General features: G+C 40.8%; 1 protein-coding gene across 1 annotated transcript in view; it reads left to right on the top strand.

Annotated features, from left to right (window-relative positions):
- The window catches only part of LOC105494607 (zinc finger CCHC-type containing 17), a 162,390-nt gene extending 147,514 nt beyond the window's left edge, over window positions 1-14,876 (top strand). The window contains exon 8 of the mRNA XM_071097116.1: window positions 14,793-14,876. Within this exon, the coding sequence (XP_070953217.1) occupies window positions 14,793-14,861 (69 nt within the window). The 3' untranslated portion in view covers window positions 14,862-14,876. The remainder of the gene's footprint in view (window positions 1-14,792) is intronic.
- Window positions 14,877-16,020: the final 1,144 nt, after the last annotated feature.

Here is a 16,020-nt window from a genome sequence, read left to right as displayed (position 1 = left end):
CAATTCTCCAGCCTCAGCCTCCCGAGTAGCTGGGATTAGAGGCGTGTGCCACCACGCCCAGCTGATTTTTATATTTTTAGTAGAGACGGGGTTTCGCCATGTTGGCCAGGCTGATTTTGAACTCCTGACCGCAGGTGATCTGCCCGCCTCAGCCTCCCGAAGTGCTGGGATTACAGGCGTAAGCCACCACACCCAGCCTAAATCTTTTCTTTTATGATGCTTATTTTGCCCTTATTAAGAAAATTTTGCCTCCCTCCAAGGTCGGATATTATTTTATTTTTTCTTCTGGAATCTTTATTGTTTTGCTTTTTACATTTAGAGATATGATTATGATCTATCTCATTACTTCTTGTTATAGTGTGAAGTAGAAATCAAAGTTCATATTTTTCCATATCGACCCAGCGCTACTTATTGAAAAGACAATCCCTTCCCTCCCACAGGAGAACTGTCATCAATCAAGTGGTTGTATACGTATTACTGTGTCTGGGCTCTCTGTTCTGGTTATTGGAGGGTTTTAAACAAGCCTCAGACTTTCCTTCAGAAATGCTCACTCTGGATGCATTGTGGACAGTGGATTGGTGGTGGAGTGGATCTAGGTGAATGGGTAGGAGAATATTGGCAGTCCAAGAGGAGATGATGGTGGCCTGGATGAGGGTAGTGGTGGTGGAGGGAGAAGATGGAGGTGAAATCAACAGGGCTTGGTGATGGATTGGAAATGAGTGGAGGTAAGCTAGTGAAAGGGAGTTTCAACAGTTTATCAATAGTGTGGCTTTGAAAGGTAAAATAGTGGTGTCGTACAACATGATCCATATTAGCTGGTTTAAGTAGAAAGGAGTTTATTAGGGTGTTAAATGATTAAACACGTATTTTGGCTCATGGCTTTGTGTATCATTTAGGATGCTTTGAAGTATAGCCAACAGAAAACACAATTCAAACTGGTTTAAAAAATAAAGACTTCACCAAAGGCTGAAGAAACAGACTTTGAGTTGAAGTTTCGGGAACAACTCCCAGGACTAGGCCATCAAGATAACTGCTGTAATCAGAAAGTCACTGGCTCCAGAATGCATCACAGCTACCACCAGGGAGCCGCCATTATCAGGAGGCTGCCACTGATGTGCCACACCGTCACCGTGCCTGCCACAGTCCTTGGCAGCAGAATAAATGGGTGTTCTTGTCTTATTCTTTATGTCCACTAAGCTAGGAAAACCACATCTTTACCAACTGTACGGCAGAAAAACCAGATGTCTCCACAACTGTGTAGTTAGCAGAAACGGCAAAAGCAACAGGAAGATGACCTTCACCTTCCTTCCATTTTCTACATCTTGTGTAACTGAATCTGATTGGCTGAATCTTAATTGCCAGAGTCCTGGCTGCTAGGGACCGTGGCATAGCATGCTGGAAGGAGGTTCTGACTCAATATATCCATCACATCACACCACACCACACAAAGTATAGTGACACTATGTTCTTTTCTGTCTTTCTTACTGGATGGAGTGGGTTCCAGGAGGGCAGAGTTCTATCATATTAACTTTTTTTTTTTTTTAAGACAGTCTCGCTCTGTCACCCAGGCTAGAGTGCAGTGGCACGATCTTGGCTCACTGCAACCTCCACTTTCCAGGTTCAAGCAATTCTGCCTCAGCCTCCTGAGTAGCTGGGACTACAGGCATGCACCACCATGCCTGGCTAATTTTTGTATTTTTAGTAGAGACAGTTTCACCATGTTGGCCAGGCTGGTCTCAAACTCTTGACCTCAAGTGATCTACCCACCTTGGCCTCCCAAAGTGCTGGGATTACAGGCAGGAGCTACTGCATCTGGCCTCTATTAACCTTTGAGTTTGTCTAATGACTTGGTATAGTGTAGGTGCTGAGTAAATGTTTGTTGTATGGATTGATTAAACATGTGTTTTGGCTCATGACCTTGTGTATCATTTAGGACGCCTTGAAGTATAGCCAACAGAAATCCCAATTCACACTGCTTTAAAAAATAAAGACAATTTATGGATTCATATGACTAAGAAGGTCAGAGGTAGGTCTGGCATCAGATGCGACTTGATTAAGCTGTTTGACAGTGTCACCAAGAGCCTGATTTCTTGTCATCTCCCTGTTCTGACATCTCTGATGTTGGCTTTATTTTTCTTCTTCTTAATTTCAAATTCAGAACTTTATGACTAAATCTATAGACTTATAACAAACACCACATACCACATATGATTCTACATAATAATCAATACCATTATTTGAGTAACTTCTAAGTTTCAGACACTGTGATAATCTCTTTATGTGACATGTCTCATTAAATCCTCACATAATTCTGTTAAGTAGGTACTATACAATTTTCTCTTTTATAGGCAAGGGAACTGAGGCTTTAAAGAATATTCATGATTACAAAACGCCAGTGTTTTATCAGGCTTCAGGTCCTCCTTACAGAGGAAGCTACCCAGGAGAGCTAATGTGTCTGTTATACATGTTCATTCATTCACTCATTCATTTTTTTGACAAGTATTTCTTTTTTTTTTTTTTTTTTTAGTTTTTTATTTCCATAGGATTTTGGGGAGCAGGTGGTATTTGGTTACATGAGCAAGTTCTTTAGTGGTGATTTGTGAGATTTTGGTGCACCCATAACCTGAGCAGTATATGCTGAATCTAATTTGTAGTCTTTTATCCCTCACCCACTTCCAACACTTTCCCACTGAGTCCCCAAAGTCCTTGTGTCATTCTTCCACCTTTGCATCCTCATAGCTTAACTCCCACTTATGAGTGAGAACACACTATGTTTGGTTTTCCATTCCTGAGTTACTTCACTTAAAATAATAGTCTCCAATCCCATCCAGGTTGCTATGAATGCCATTAATTCATTCCTGTATGGCTGAGTAGTATTCCATCATATATATATATACCATATACCACAGTTTCTTTATCCACTCATGGATTGGTGGGCATTTGGGTAGGTTCCACATTTTTGCAATTGTGCTGCTATAAACATGCATGTGCAAGTTATCTTTTTCATATAATGACTTATTTTCCTCGGGTAGATACCCAGTTGTGGGATTGCTGGACCAAATGGTAGTTCTACTTTTAGTTCTTTAAGAAAGCTCCACACTGTTTTCTATAATGGTTGTACTAGTTTCCATTATCATCAACAATGTAGAAGTGCTTACTTTTCACTGCATCCGCACCAACATCTATTATTTTTTTACTATGGCCATTCTTGCAGAAGTAAGGTGGTATTGCATTGTGGTTTTGATTTGCATTTCTCTGACCATTAGTGTTGTTGAGCATTTTTTCATATGTTTGTTGGGTATTTGTATATCTTCTTTTGAGAATTGTCTATTCATGTCCTTAGCCCACTTTTTGATGGGATTGTTTGTTTTTTTCTTGATAATTTGTTTGAGTTTGCTGTAGATTCTGGGTGTTAGTCCTTTGTCAGATGTATAGATTGTAAAGATTTTCTCTCACTCTGTGGGTTGTCTGTTTACTTTGTTGGCTCTTCCTCTTGCTGTGCTAAAGCTCTTTAGTTCAATTAAGTCCAACCTATTTTCATTGTTTTTATAGCATTTGCTTTTGGGTTTGTGGTCATTAAATCTTTGCCTAAGCCAATGTCTACAGAGATTTTTCTGATGTTATCTTCTAGAATTTTCATAATTTCAGGTTTTAGATTTAACTCCTTGATCCATCTTGAGTTGATTTTTGTATAAGGTGAGAGATAAGGATCCAGTTTCATTTTCCTACATGTGGCTTGCCAATTATCCCAGCATCATTTGTTGAATAGAGAGTCCTTTCCTCACTTTTTGATTTTGTTTGCTTTGTTGAAGATCAGTTGGCTATAAGCATTTGGGTTTATTTCTGGGTTCTCTATTTTGTTCTATTGTCTAAGTGCCTATTTTTATACTAGTACCATGCTGTTTTAGTGACAGTGGCCTTATAGAATAGTTTAAAATCAGGTAATGTGATGCCTCCAGATTTGTTCTTTTTGTTTAGTCTTGCTTTGGCTATAAATGAATTTTGGTTCCACGTGAATTAAAAAAATTTTTTTTCTAGTTCTGTGAAGAATGATGGTGGTATTTTGATGAAAATTACATTGAATTTGTAGATGGTTTTTGGCAGTATGGTCATTTTCACAATATTGATTCTGCCCATCCATGAACATGGAACGTATTTCCATTTGTTTGTGTCATCTATGATTTCTTCCAGTAGTGTTTTGTAGTTTTCCTTGTAGAGGTCTTTCACCTCCTTGGTTAGGTATATTCCTGAGTTTTTTTTCAGCTGTTGTAAAAGGGGTTGAGTTATTGATTTCATTCTCAGCTTAGACGCTGTTGGTGTATAAGAGAACTACTGATTTGTGTACATTAATTTTGTAACCTGAATCTTTGCTGAATTCATTTATCTAGGAGCTTTTTGGAGGAGTCTTTAGGGTTTTCTAGGTATATAATCATATCATCAGGAAACAGGCACAGTTTGACTTCCTCTTTACCAATTTGGATGCCCTTTATTTCTTTCTCTTGTCTGATTGCTCTGGCTAGCACTTCCAGTACTATGTTAAATAGAAAAGTGCTGAGAGTGGGCATTTTGTCTTGTTCCAGTTCTCAGAAGGAATGCTTTAAACTTTTCCCCATTCCGTATTATGTCGGCTGTGGGTTTGTCATAGATGGCTTTTATTACATTGAGGTATGGCTCTTGTATGCTGATTTTGCTGAGGGTTTTAATCATAAAGTGATACTGGATTTTGTTAAATGCTTTTTCTGCATTTATTGAGATGATCATGTGATTTTTGTTTTAAATTTTGTTTATGTGGTGTATCATATTTATTGACTTGCATATTTTAAACCATCCCTGCATCTGTGGTATGAAACCTACTTGATCATGGTGGATTATCTTTTTGATATGTTATTGGATTCAGTTAGCTAGTATTTCATTAAGGATTTATGCATCTATGTTCATCGGGGATATTGGTCTGTAGTTTTCTTTTTTGGTTATGTCCTTCCTTGGTTTTAGTATTAGGGTGATACTGGCTTCATAGAATGATTTAGGTAGGATTCCCTCATTATCTTGTGGAATAGTGTCAATAAGATTGGTACCAATTCTTCTTTGAAAGTCTGGTAGAATTCATCTGTGAATCTGTCTGATCCTAGACTGTTTTTTGTAGGTAACTTTTTATTACCATTTCAATCCTGTTGCTTGTTATTGTCTGTTCAGGTAGTGTTAGAAACAAATGCTTGTTCCTCAATGACACAAAGAAATAGCACTTGAACATAAGTTTTATTTTCTCAGCAAGGCAATTTTTACTTCTATAGAAGGGTGTGACTCGCAGATGGAGTAATGGTGAAAGCATGCCTGAACAAGGTAAGGGAAGCAGTTCTTATTCCTGATGCAGGTAGCCCCTGCTGTTGTGTCATTCCACTATTGGCTAGGATTGGACCGCACAGTCTCAGCTAATTCCAATGGGCTATTTTAAAGAGAGCAAGGGTAGGAGCCAGAGTGGCAGGGTGAGTAGTTTGGCCGGAAAGGCGGTTACAGAACAGGTGACTCAGGATGATTCAGGTCAGAGCAGGTGACCAGTGGAACAGATGTGAACTACTGATTAGAACTGGCAGGCAAGTTGTTTACTGAAACTAGGGGCAAGAGGGGCAAGAGAACCGGGAAGTTAGACTTTAAAACGGAGAACAAAGAATAAGAGAGCTGAACATACAGACATACTGATTCTTTGAAAAGAAAACTTGGAGTTCACTACCTTTAACAAGGGTATCTAGTTCTTCCTGATTTAAGCTAGGAGGGTTGTATCTTTCCAGGAATTTATCCATCTCCACTAGGTTTTCTAGTTTATGTGTGTAAAGGTGTTCATAGCAGCCTTGAATGATTTTTATATTTCTGTGGTGTCAGTTGTAATACCTCCTGTTTTATTTCTAATTGAGCTTATTTGGATTTTTCTCTTCTTTTCTTGGTTAATCTTGCTAATGGTCTATCAATTTGATTTATCTTTTCAAAGAACCAGCTTCTTGTTTCATTTATCTTCTGTATTTTGTTGTTGTTGTTATTTGCATTTCATTTAGTTCTGCTCTGATCTTGGTTATTTCCTTTCTTTTGCTGGATTTGGGTTTGGTTTGTTCTTGTTTCTCTAGTTCCTTGAGGTGTGACCTTAGATTGTCTATTTGTGTTCTTTCAGGCATTTTGATTTAGGCATTTAGGGCTTTGAACTTTTCTCTTAGCACTGCTGTATTAGTTTGTTTTGATGCTGCTGATAAAAACATACCTGAAACTGGGAACCAAAAGAGGTTTAATTGGACTTACACAGTTACACATGGCTGGGGAGGCCTCAGAATCATGGGGGGTGGCAAAAGGCACTTCTTACATAGTGATGGCAAGAGAAAAAATGAGGAAGAAGCAAAAGTGATAAACCCATCAGATCTCATGAGACTTACTCACTATCACAAGAATAGCACGGGAAAGACCAGCCCCCACGATTTGATTACCTCCTCCTGGGTCCCTCCCAAAACATGTGAGAATTCTGGGAGATGCAATTCAAGTTGAGATTTGGGTAGTCACAGGCAAACCATATCATTCTGCCTCTGGCCCCTCCAAATCTCATGTCCTCACATTTCAAAACCAATCATGCCTTCCCAACAGTCCCCCAAAGCCTTAGCTCATTTCAGCATTAACCCAAAAGTCCATGGTCCAAAGTTTCATCTGAGACAAGGCAAGTCCCTTCTGTCTATGAGCCTGTAAAATAAAAAACAAACTAGTCACTTCCTAGACACAATGTGGGTATAGATATTGAGTAAATACAACTGTTCCAAATGGGAGAATTTGGCCAAAACAAAGAGGTTACAGGGCCCATGCAAGTCTGAAATCCAGAGGGCCAAATTTTAAAGCTCCAAAGTGATCACCTTTGACTTCAGGTCTCACATCCAGGTCATACTGATGCAAAAGGTGGGTTCCCATGGTCTTGGGCAGCTCCACTCCTGTGACTTTGTAGGTTACAACCTCCCTCCCAGCTGCTTTCAAGGGCTGACATTGAGTGTCTACAGCTTTTCCAGGTGCATGGTGCAAGCTATTGGTGGATGTACCATTCTGGGGTCTGGAGGGCAGACAGCTCCACTAGGCAGTGTCTCAGTAGGAACTCTGCATGGGGGCTCCGACCCCACATTTCCCTCTGGCACTACCCTAGTAGAGGTTCTCCGTGAGGGCCCTGCCCCTGCCACAAACTTTTGCATGGGCATCCAGGCGTTTCCATACATCTTCTGAAATCTAGGCAGAGGTTCTCAAATCTCAATTCTTGACTTCTGTGTACCCACAGGCTCAACACCACATGGAAGCTGCCAAGACTTGGGGCTTCCACCCTCTGAAGTCACAGCTTGAGCTATACATTGGCCCCCTTCAGCTATGGCTGGAGTGGGTAGGACACAAGGCACCAAGTCCCTATGCTTCACACAGCATGGGGACCCTGGGCGTGGCTCATGAAACCACCTTTTCTTCCTGGGCTTCTGGGCCTGTGATGGGAGGGGCCATCTCTGACATGGCCTGGAGACATTTTCCCCATGGTCTTAGGGATTAACATTATGCTCCTTGTTACTTACGCAAATTTCTGCAGCTGGCTTGAATTTCTCCCCAGAAAATGGGTTTTTCTTTTCTATTGCATAGTCAGTCTGCAAATTTTCCAAACTTCTATGTTCTGCTTCCCTTATAAAACTGAATGCCTTTACCAGTACCCAAGTCACCTCTTGAATGCTTTGCTGCTTATAAGTTTCTCCTGCCAGATACCCTAAATCATCTTTCTCAAGTTCAAAGTTCCACAAATCTCTAAGACAGGGGCAAAATACCACCGGTCTTTTCGCTAAAACATAGTAAAGTCACATTAACTCCAGTTCCCAGCAAGTTTTTCATCTAAGACCATCTCAGCCTGGATTTTATTGTCCATATTGCTATCAGCATTTTGGGCAAAGTCATTCAACAAATCTCTAGGAAATTCCAACATTTCCCACATTTTCCTGTTTTCTGAGCTCTCAAAACTGTTCCAATCTCTGCCTGTTACCCAGTTCCAAAGTTGCTTCCACATTTTCAGATATCTTTTCAACAACGGCCACTCTACTGGTACCAATTTACTATGTAAGTTCATTTTCATGCTGCTGATAAAGACACACCTGAGCCAGGTGCGGTGGCTTACACCTGTAATCTCAGCACTTTGGGAGGCCAAGGCAGGTGGATCATGAGGTCAGGAGTTCGAGACCAGCCTGGCCAACATGGTGAAACCCTGTCTCTACTAAAAATTCAAAAAATTAGCTAGGAGTGGTGGCATGCACCTGTAATCCCAGGTACTCGGGAGGCTCAGGCAGGAGAATCGCTTGAACCCAGGAGGCAGAAGTTGCAGTGAGCTGAGAACATGCCATTGCATTCCAGCCTAAGGCACAGAGCAAGACTCTGCCTCGAGAAAAAAAAAAAAAAGGACACACATGAAACAGGGAACAAAAACAGATTTAATTGGACGTACACAGTTCCACATGGCTGGGGAGGCCTTGTGATCATGGTGGGAGGTGAAAGGCACTTCTTACATGGCAGCAGCAAGAGAAAAATGAGGAAGAAGCAAACACAGGAACCCCTGATAAACCCATCAGATCTTGTGAGACTTATTCACTATCACAAGAATAGCACGGGAAAGACTGGCCCCCATGATTTGATTACCTCCCCCTGGGTCCCTCCCAAAACACATGAGAATTCTGGGAGATACAATTCAAGTTGAGATTTCGGTGGGGTCACAGCCAAATCATATCAACTGCCTTTGCTGTATCCCAGAGGTATTGATAGGTTGTGTCACTGTTATTGTTCAGTTTGAAGAATTTTTAAATTTCCATTTTGATTTCATTGTTGACCCAATGTTCAGGAGTAGGTTATTTAATTTCCATGAATTTACATGGTTTTGAAGGTTCCTTTTGGAGTTGGTTTCCAGTTTTATTCTACTGTGGTCTGAGAGAGCACTTGATATAATTTCCATTTTCTTAAATTTATTGAGACTTGTTTTGTGGCCTGTCATAGGGTCTATCTTGGAGAAAGTTCCATGCACTGATGAATAGAATGTATATTCTGTGGTTGTTGGGTAGAATGTTCTGTAAATGCTTGTTAAGTCCATTTGTTCCAGGGTATACTTTAAATCCATTGTTTCTTTGTTGACTTTCTGTCTTGGTGACCTATCTAGTGCTGTCAGTGGAGTATTGAAGTCCCCTACTATTATTGTGTTGCTGTCAATCTGATTTCTTAGGTATAGTAGTAGCTGTTTTATAAATTTGGAAGCGCCAGTGTTAGGCGTATATATATTTAGGATTGTAATATTTTCCTGTTGGACAAGACCTTTTATCATTATATAATGTCCCTCTTTGTCTTTTCAAACTGCTGTTGTCTTAAAGTTTGTTTTGTCTGATAAAAGAATAGCTAGCTACTCCTGCTCGCTTTTGGTGTCAATTTACATGGAATGTATTTTCCACCCCTTTAACTTAAGTTTATGTGAGTCCTTAAGTGTTCAAGAACAGACCTTATGTGTTAGGGGAGTCTCTTGAAGGCAGCAGATAGTTGGTTGGTGAATTCTTACCCATTCTGCAATTCTGTATCTTTTAAGTGAAGCATTTAGGCCATTTACATTCAATGTCAGTATTGTGATGTGAGGGACTATTCCATTCATCTTGCTATTTGTTGCCTGTATACTTCTTTTAAATTGTATTTTTGTTTTATAGGTCCTGTGAGATTTATGCTGTAAAAGGGTTCTGTTTTGATGTGTTTCCAGGATTTGTTCCAAGAATTAGAGCTCCTTTTAGCAGTTCTTGTGCTGGCTCAGTCGTGGTGAATTCTCTCAGCATTTGTTTGTCTGAAAAAGACTTTATCTTTCCTTTATGTATGAAGCTTAGTTTTGCTAGATACAAAATTCTTGACCAATAATTACTTTAAGAGCTGAATATAGGCCCCCAGTCCCTTATAGGGATTGTGGAGTTTCTGCTGAGAAATCTGCTGTTAATTTGATATGTTTTCCTTTATAGGTTACCTGGTGCTTTTGCCTCACAGCCCTTAAGATTCTTTCCTTTGTCTTGACTTTAGACAACCTGATGATAACGTGCCCAGGTGATGATCTTTTTGTGATTAATTTTACCAGGTGTTCTTTGAGCTTCTTGTATTTGAATGTCTAGGTCTCTAGCAAGACTGAGGGTTTTCGTCAATTATTCCCCCAAATATGTTTTTTTCAAACTTTTAGATTTCTCTTCTTCCTCAGAAACGCCAATTATTCTTAGGTTTGGTTGTTTGACACAATCCCAAACTCTCGGAGGCTTTATTTTTTCCTATTCTTTTTTCTTTGTCTTTGTTGGATTGGTTTAATTTGAAAACCTTGTCTTTGAGCTCTGAAGTTCTTTCTTCTTCTTGTTTGATTCTATCCCTGAGACTTTCCAGAACATTTTGCTTTCTCTAACTGCATTTGTTATTTCCTGAAGTTTTGATTGCTTTTCATTTATGCTATCTATTTCACTGAAGATTTCTCCCCTTGTTTCTTGTATCATTTTTTTGATTTCCTTAAATTGGACTTCACCTTTCTCTGGTGCCTCCTTGGTTAGCTTAGTAACTGACCTTCTGAATTATTTTTCAGGTAAATCAGGGATTTCTTCTTGGTTTGGATCCATTGCTGGTGAGCAAGTGTGATTTTTTGGGGGGTGTTAAAGAACTTTGCTTTGTCATATTACCAGAGTTGTTTTTCTGGTTCCTTCTCATTTGGGTAGGCTGTGTCAGAGGGAAGATCTGGGGCTCAAGGCTGCTGTTCATATTCTTTTGTCCCATGGGGTGTTCCCTTAATGTAGTACTCCCTCTTTTCCTAGGGATGTGGCTTCCTGAGAGCTGAGATGTAGTGATTGTTATCTCTCTTTTGGATCTAGCCACCCAGCAGGTCTACCAGGCTCCAGGCTGGTACTGGGCGTTGTCTGCACAGAGTCCTGTGAGGTAAACCATCTGTAGTTCTCTCAGCTGTAGATACCAGCACCTGCTCTAGTGGAGGTGGCAGGGGGTGAAATGGACTCTGTGAGGTTCCTTAGTTTTGGTTGTTTAATGTACTATTTTTGTGCTGTTTGGTCTCCTGCCAGGAGGTGGTACTTTCAAGAGAGCATCAGATGTGGTAGTATAGGGAGGATCAGGTGGTGGGCAGGGCCCTAGAACTCCCAAGAGTATATGCCCTTTGTCTTTAACTGCCAGGGTGGGCATGGAAGGACCATCACGAAGGGGCAGGGCTAGGCGTGTCTGGGTTCAGATTCTCCTTGGATGGGTCTTGCTGTGGCTGCTGTGGGAGATGGGAGTGTGGTTCCTAGGTCAATGGAGTTATGTTCCCAGGAGGATTATGGCTGCCTCTGCTGTGTCTTGCAGGTTGTTAGGGAAGTAGGGGAAAGCCAGCAGTCACAGGCCTTACGCAGCTCCCACACAACCCAAAAGGCCAGTCTCACTCACACCATGCTCCACCCCCAACAGCACTGAGTCTGTTTCCAGGCAGTGGGCGAGCAGGGCTGAGAATGTGCCCCAGGCTACCAGATTCCCAGCTGCGAAAGCAAACAGGGCTTTCTGCCTCCCCAACCTGTGCAGTCTGCCCACCGGATTCATGTCCTCCCCCAAGATCTGGCCAGGAGACTTTGCGTTTGGTTGGAATTGTTACAAAGTTCAGCTGAAGGTTTCCTTCTTCCTGTAGTCTTTTCCTAGTACCTCTGGCAGCCCTCCCCAAGAACCCCTGTGAGACAACGGCAGAAATGGCTTCCCAGGGGACCCAGAGAGCCCACAGGGCTTTTCCACTGCTTCCTCTACCCCTGTATTTTGCTGAGCTCTCCAAATTGACTTAGCCCCGGGTAAGGTCGGAGGCTTCTCCCGTTATCTAGACCTTCCGGTTCCCCAGTGAGGGTGTGTGTTCGGGCCAGATGATCCCCCGTTCCCAGTTCCACAACTTGTGCACTGACAGTATTTGAAGTGTCTCCCGGGTCACGTAGGAGCAATCTGCTTCCTTCAGAGGGTCTGTGGGTTATCTCAGCTTTTCTGGTTTATTCCTGCAGTAGTTCTGGAGCAAAAGTTCATGATGCGAGTCTCCACACACTGTTCTGTCTGTCCAAGTGGGAGCTGCAATCTGGTCCTGCCTGCCGTCCGCCATGATGTTCTTGAAAACCAACAAGTACTTCTTAAATGCCGACGTATCATTTTCCCATGTCTGAGGGAGTATGGCAGTGAACAAAACAGACCAAAATTTCTGTTTCCATTGATTTCATTTTCTAGTAGAGATGCACAGATAATTTTAAAATGAAGACTATATAGTATATTAAAAGGTGAAAATGCTTGAAATATAAACAAAACAATAAAATAATAAATAATAAAATAAAAATAATAAAAATAAAACAAACTGGGGGTTGGAGCGAGCCAGTGGTTCTTCATCTTTTCTGTGCCATAGGCCTCTGGCCACCTGGGGAAGCCCAAGGATCCCTTCTCAGAGTGTTTTTATTTTTGAATTAAATTAAATTAAAATTTATTATTGTTGTTATTATTATTATTATTATTAGAGTTAGGTTCTCACTATATTTCCCAGGGTGGTCTTGAACCTCTGGCCTCAAGTGATCCTCCCATCTTGGCCTCTTAAAATATTGGGATTTCAGGCATAAGCCACCACACCAGGCCTCAGAATGTTTTTAAATGCACAAAGTAAAATGTATAAAATCACAGAGGAGGCTGGGTATGGTGGCTCATGCCTGTAATCCCAGCACTTTGGGAGGCCGAGATGGACGAATCACTTGAGGCCAGGAGTTCAAGACCAGCCTGGCCAATATGGCAAAACCTTGTCTCTACCCCAAATACAAAAATAAGCGAAGCATGGTGGCACACACCTGTAGTCCCAGCTACTAGGGAGGCTGAGGCAGGAGAATCACTTGAACTCGGGAGGTGAAGGTTGCAGTGATGGAGATTGTGCCGCTGCACTCCAGCCTGGATGACAGAGAGGGACTCTGTCTCAGAAAAAAATCACAGAGGAAAAAAAATATATTAAAATATAGCTACCAAAATAATGAATAAACAAACTTCCAATAGAGTAATATACATTTTTGAATTAATACATTACTTAATGAGACAGTATATTACAAATATAGGCAAGTCAAAGTTTTAATTTTATTTTAAAATGACACATCAGTGAGGGTGGTTATTACTAAGCTTTAATGAGAGTGTTAAACTGTGAAGTGCTCTTTGACTCACCTCCTTCCACTGATTGATAAACTAATGTGAATAGGGGATCCTCGAAAGCAATTAATATGTCTGGGTCACCAGTGTGAGAATGTGAGACATCGTTGTCCCATGGCAAAGAATTGTCTGATATTGGCTAGCAACACTGCAGAGGCATCAGATGAAAAGACTTTGATCACCTGTATGCAGCAGCAAATGTAATAATTACCTTACTTCTGAGATGTCTGCAACAACTGTCATGTAATATGAATATCCATAATTTCCTCTGGGTCACAATTAGTCATATTGCTAATGTGACTGTGGATGCTTCTTGTATTCATAATCAAAGAAAATGACAAATTTTAGTGGGACCCTGGTGAAAATAAAGATGCAATTACTTTCCTATATGAGTTCATGCACCTCCTTGAATTCTGCCAGTGGTCTGCAGGTCAAGAATATAAGTCATTCATTACCAGCCCACCCAGAGGTGAGATCAGTGTTATCCAACTTCTAATGGCTGGAAAATTCTGGTATGGGAAGAAACGACAACATGGAGGATGGATGCTGGGGAGGCCCCAAAGCAGGATTCCTCCCCCACATTCCACTTCTGTGGGTCATTCATGAAAGTGTTAGAATTGGTCATTTGTACTTCCCTTGTTTTAGCAGTGAAAGTCCCACATCTCAGGAAACCCATCTGTCTTGAGCAAACCAGGAAAGTTCATCTCCCTAGTCATACAGCCTTCTCTGTGATCTCTGGGCATCCATGAGTTCATGAATTTTATCCATGTGAACTTCCACTTACCCTGGTGATAAATTATATAGAGCAAAAATTGACAGATGCACAAGGAGAAATCAGCAAATCTACAATTTGAATGAGAAATTTAGATGTGCCTCTCTCAGTAAATGATATCAAATAGACAAAATGGGTAGCAATAGAGAAATTTGAATGACATTTTCAACAGTGAATGACATATAGAGAAACAGGGAAATAGAAACCTTAAAAATTAGTAAGGCTAGTAGGGTGCTGTGGCTCACACTTGTAATCCCAGCACTTTGGGAGGCTGAGGCAGGTGGATCACGAGGTCAGCAGTTTGAGACCAGCCAATATGGTGAAACCTCATCTCTACTAAAAAAAAAAAAAAAAATTAGTAAGGCTAATGACATTTTGTGCTGGCAAGATTCCTGGGAAAACAGGAATTCATATATATCTAGCGCTATTATTTTGAAAGGAAATGTGGCACTATCTGGGAAATTTTAAGATGAGCACATCTATGATTCAGCAATTCCACTGATAGATGTTTATCGGGGAGAAAACTCACCCAACTCACCCATGTGCACAAGGAGACATTGCAGCTCTGCTCATAATAGCAAAAAGTCCAAAAAGCTAATCAGCACTCAATTAAGGATGGGTAATTTGAGCCGAGTGCAGTGGTGTGCACTTGTAGTCCCAGCTACTCTAGAGGCTGAGGCAGGAGAATTCCTTGAGCCCAGAAGTTTGAGACCAGCCTGGGTGATATAGTGAAATGACAACAGTGACGATGATGGAGGAGGAGGAGAAGAGGAAGAGGAAGGAGGAGAAGAGGAAGAGGAAGAAGGAGAAGAAGAAAAGGAGGAGGAGGAAGAGGAGAAGGAAGAGGAGGAGGAGAAGAAGAAGAAGAAAGTGAAAAAATGGAAAAATGTATCATGCAAACAGAAATCACAAGAAAGCTGGTGTTGCTCTACTAATATTACAGAATAGACTTGAAAACAAAAAATGTTACTAAAGAGAGACATTTTATAATCATAAAAGGGTCAATGTGCCAGGAAGATATAACAATCATAAACATATATGCACTTAACAACAGAGCCCAAAAATAAGTGAAGTAAAAACTGACAAATGAAGGGAGAAATAGGCAATTCAACAATAGCAGTAGAATACTTTCAATAATGAATACAATATGTTGGCAGAAGACCAACAACGAAATAGAAGACTTAAACAACACTATAAACCAACTATACCTAAAAGATATCTTTAGAACACTGCATCCAATACATTATACAAGAAAAGAAGAAAAATTGACCTTTGAACAACACGAGTTTGTGTTTGAACTCTGTTGGTTCACTTATATGTTACTTTTCTGCTGCCTCTGCTACCCCTGAGATGGCAATACCAACCCTTCCTCTTTCTCCCTCTTCCTCCTCCTCCTCAGCCTATGCAGCATGAACACAATGAGGATGAAGGCATTTATGATGACCCCACTTCCTCTTAATAAACAGTAAATATATATTCTCTTCCTTGTGATTTTCTTAATAACATTTTCTTTTCTCTAGCTCATGTTATTGTAAGAATTCACTGTATGGTACATATAATATACAAAAAAAGAATGGGTAGATAACCTGAGGTTTATTCAAACAGTGGACTACTTTATAATATTTGAAATAAATTTAAGTAGAGTTACATGAACCAATAAGGATAAAACTTAAACACACTAAAAACTGAAAAAAAAATCAGGTTGCAAAATGATATGGTATGATACCATTTATTTTAAATTTTTAAAAACACACAAAATTGTAGGGAAAAGAAAGAAAGATCAGACTGTTACTGTGTCTATGTAGAAAGGGAAGACATAAGAAATTCCATTTTGGCCGGGCGCGGTGGCTCAAGCCTGTAATCCCAGCACTTTGGGAGGCCGAGACGGGCAGATCACGAGGCCAGGAGATCGAGAGACGATCCCGGCTAACACGGTGAAACCCCGTCTCTACTAAAAAATACAAAAAAACTAGCCGGGCGAGGTGGCGGGCGCCTGTAGTCCCAGCTACTCGGGAGGCTGAGGCAGGAGAACG

The sequence above is a fragment of the Macaca nemestrina genome, chromosome 1 (genome assembly GCF_043159975.1).
Source record: "Macaca nemestrina isolate mMacNem1 chromosome 1, mMacNem.hap1, whole genome shotgun sequence".
Classification (NCBI taxonomy): domain Eukaryota; kingdom Metazoa; phylum Chordata; class Mammalia; order Primates; family Cercopithecidae; genus Macaca; species Macaca nemestrina.
Note: the sequence above shows the minus strand (reverse complement) of the source record. Positions and strands in the feature narration are given on the sequence as shown.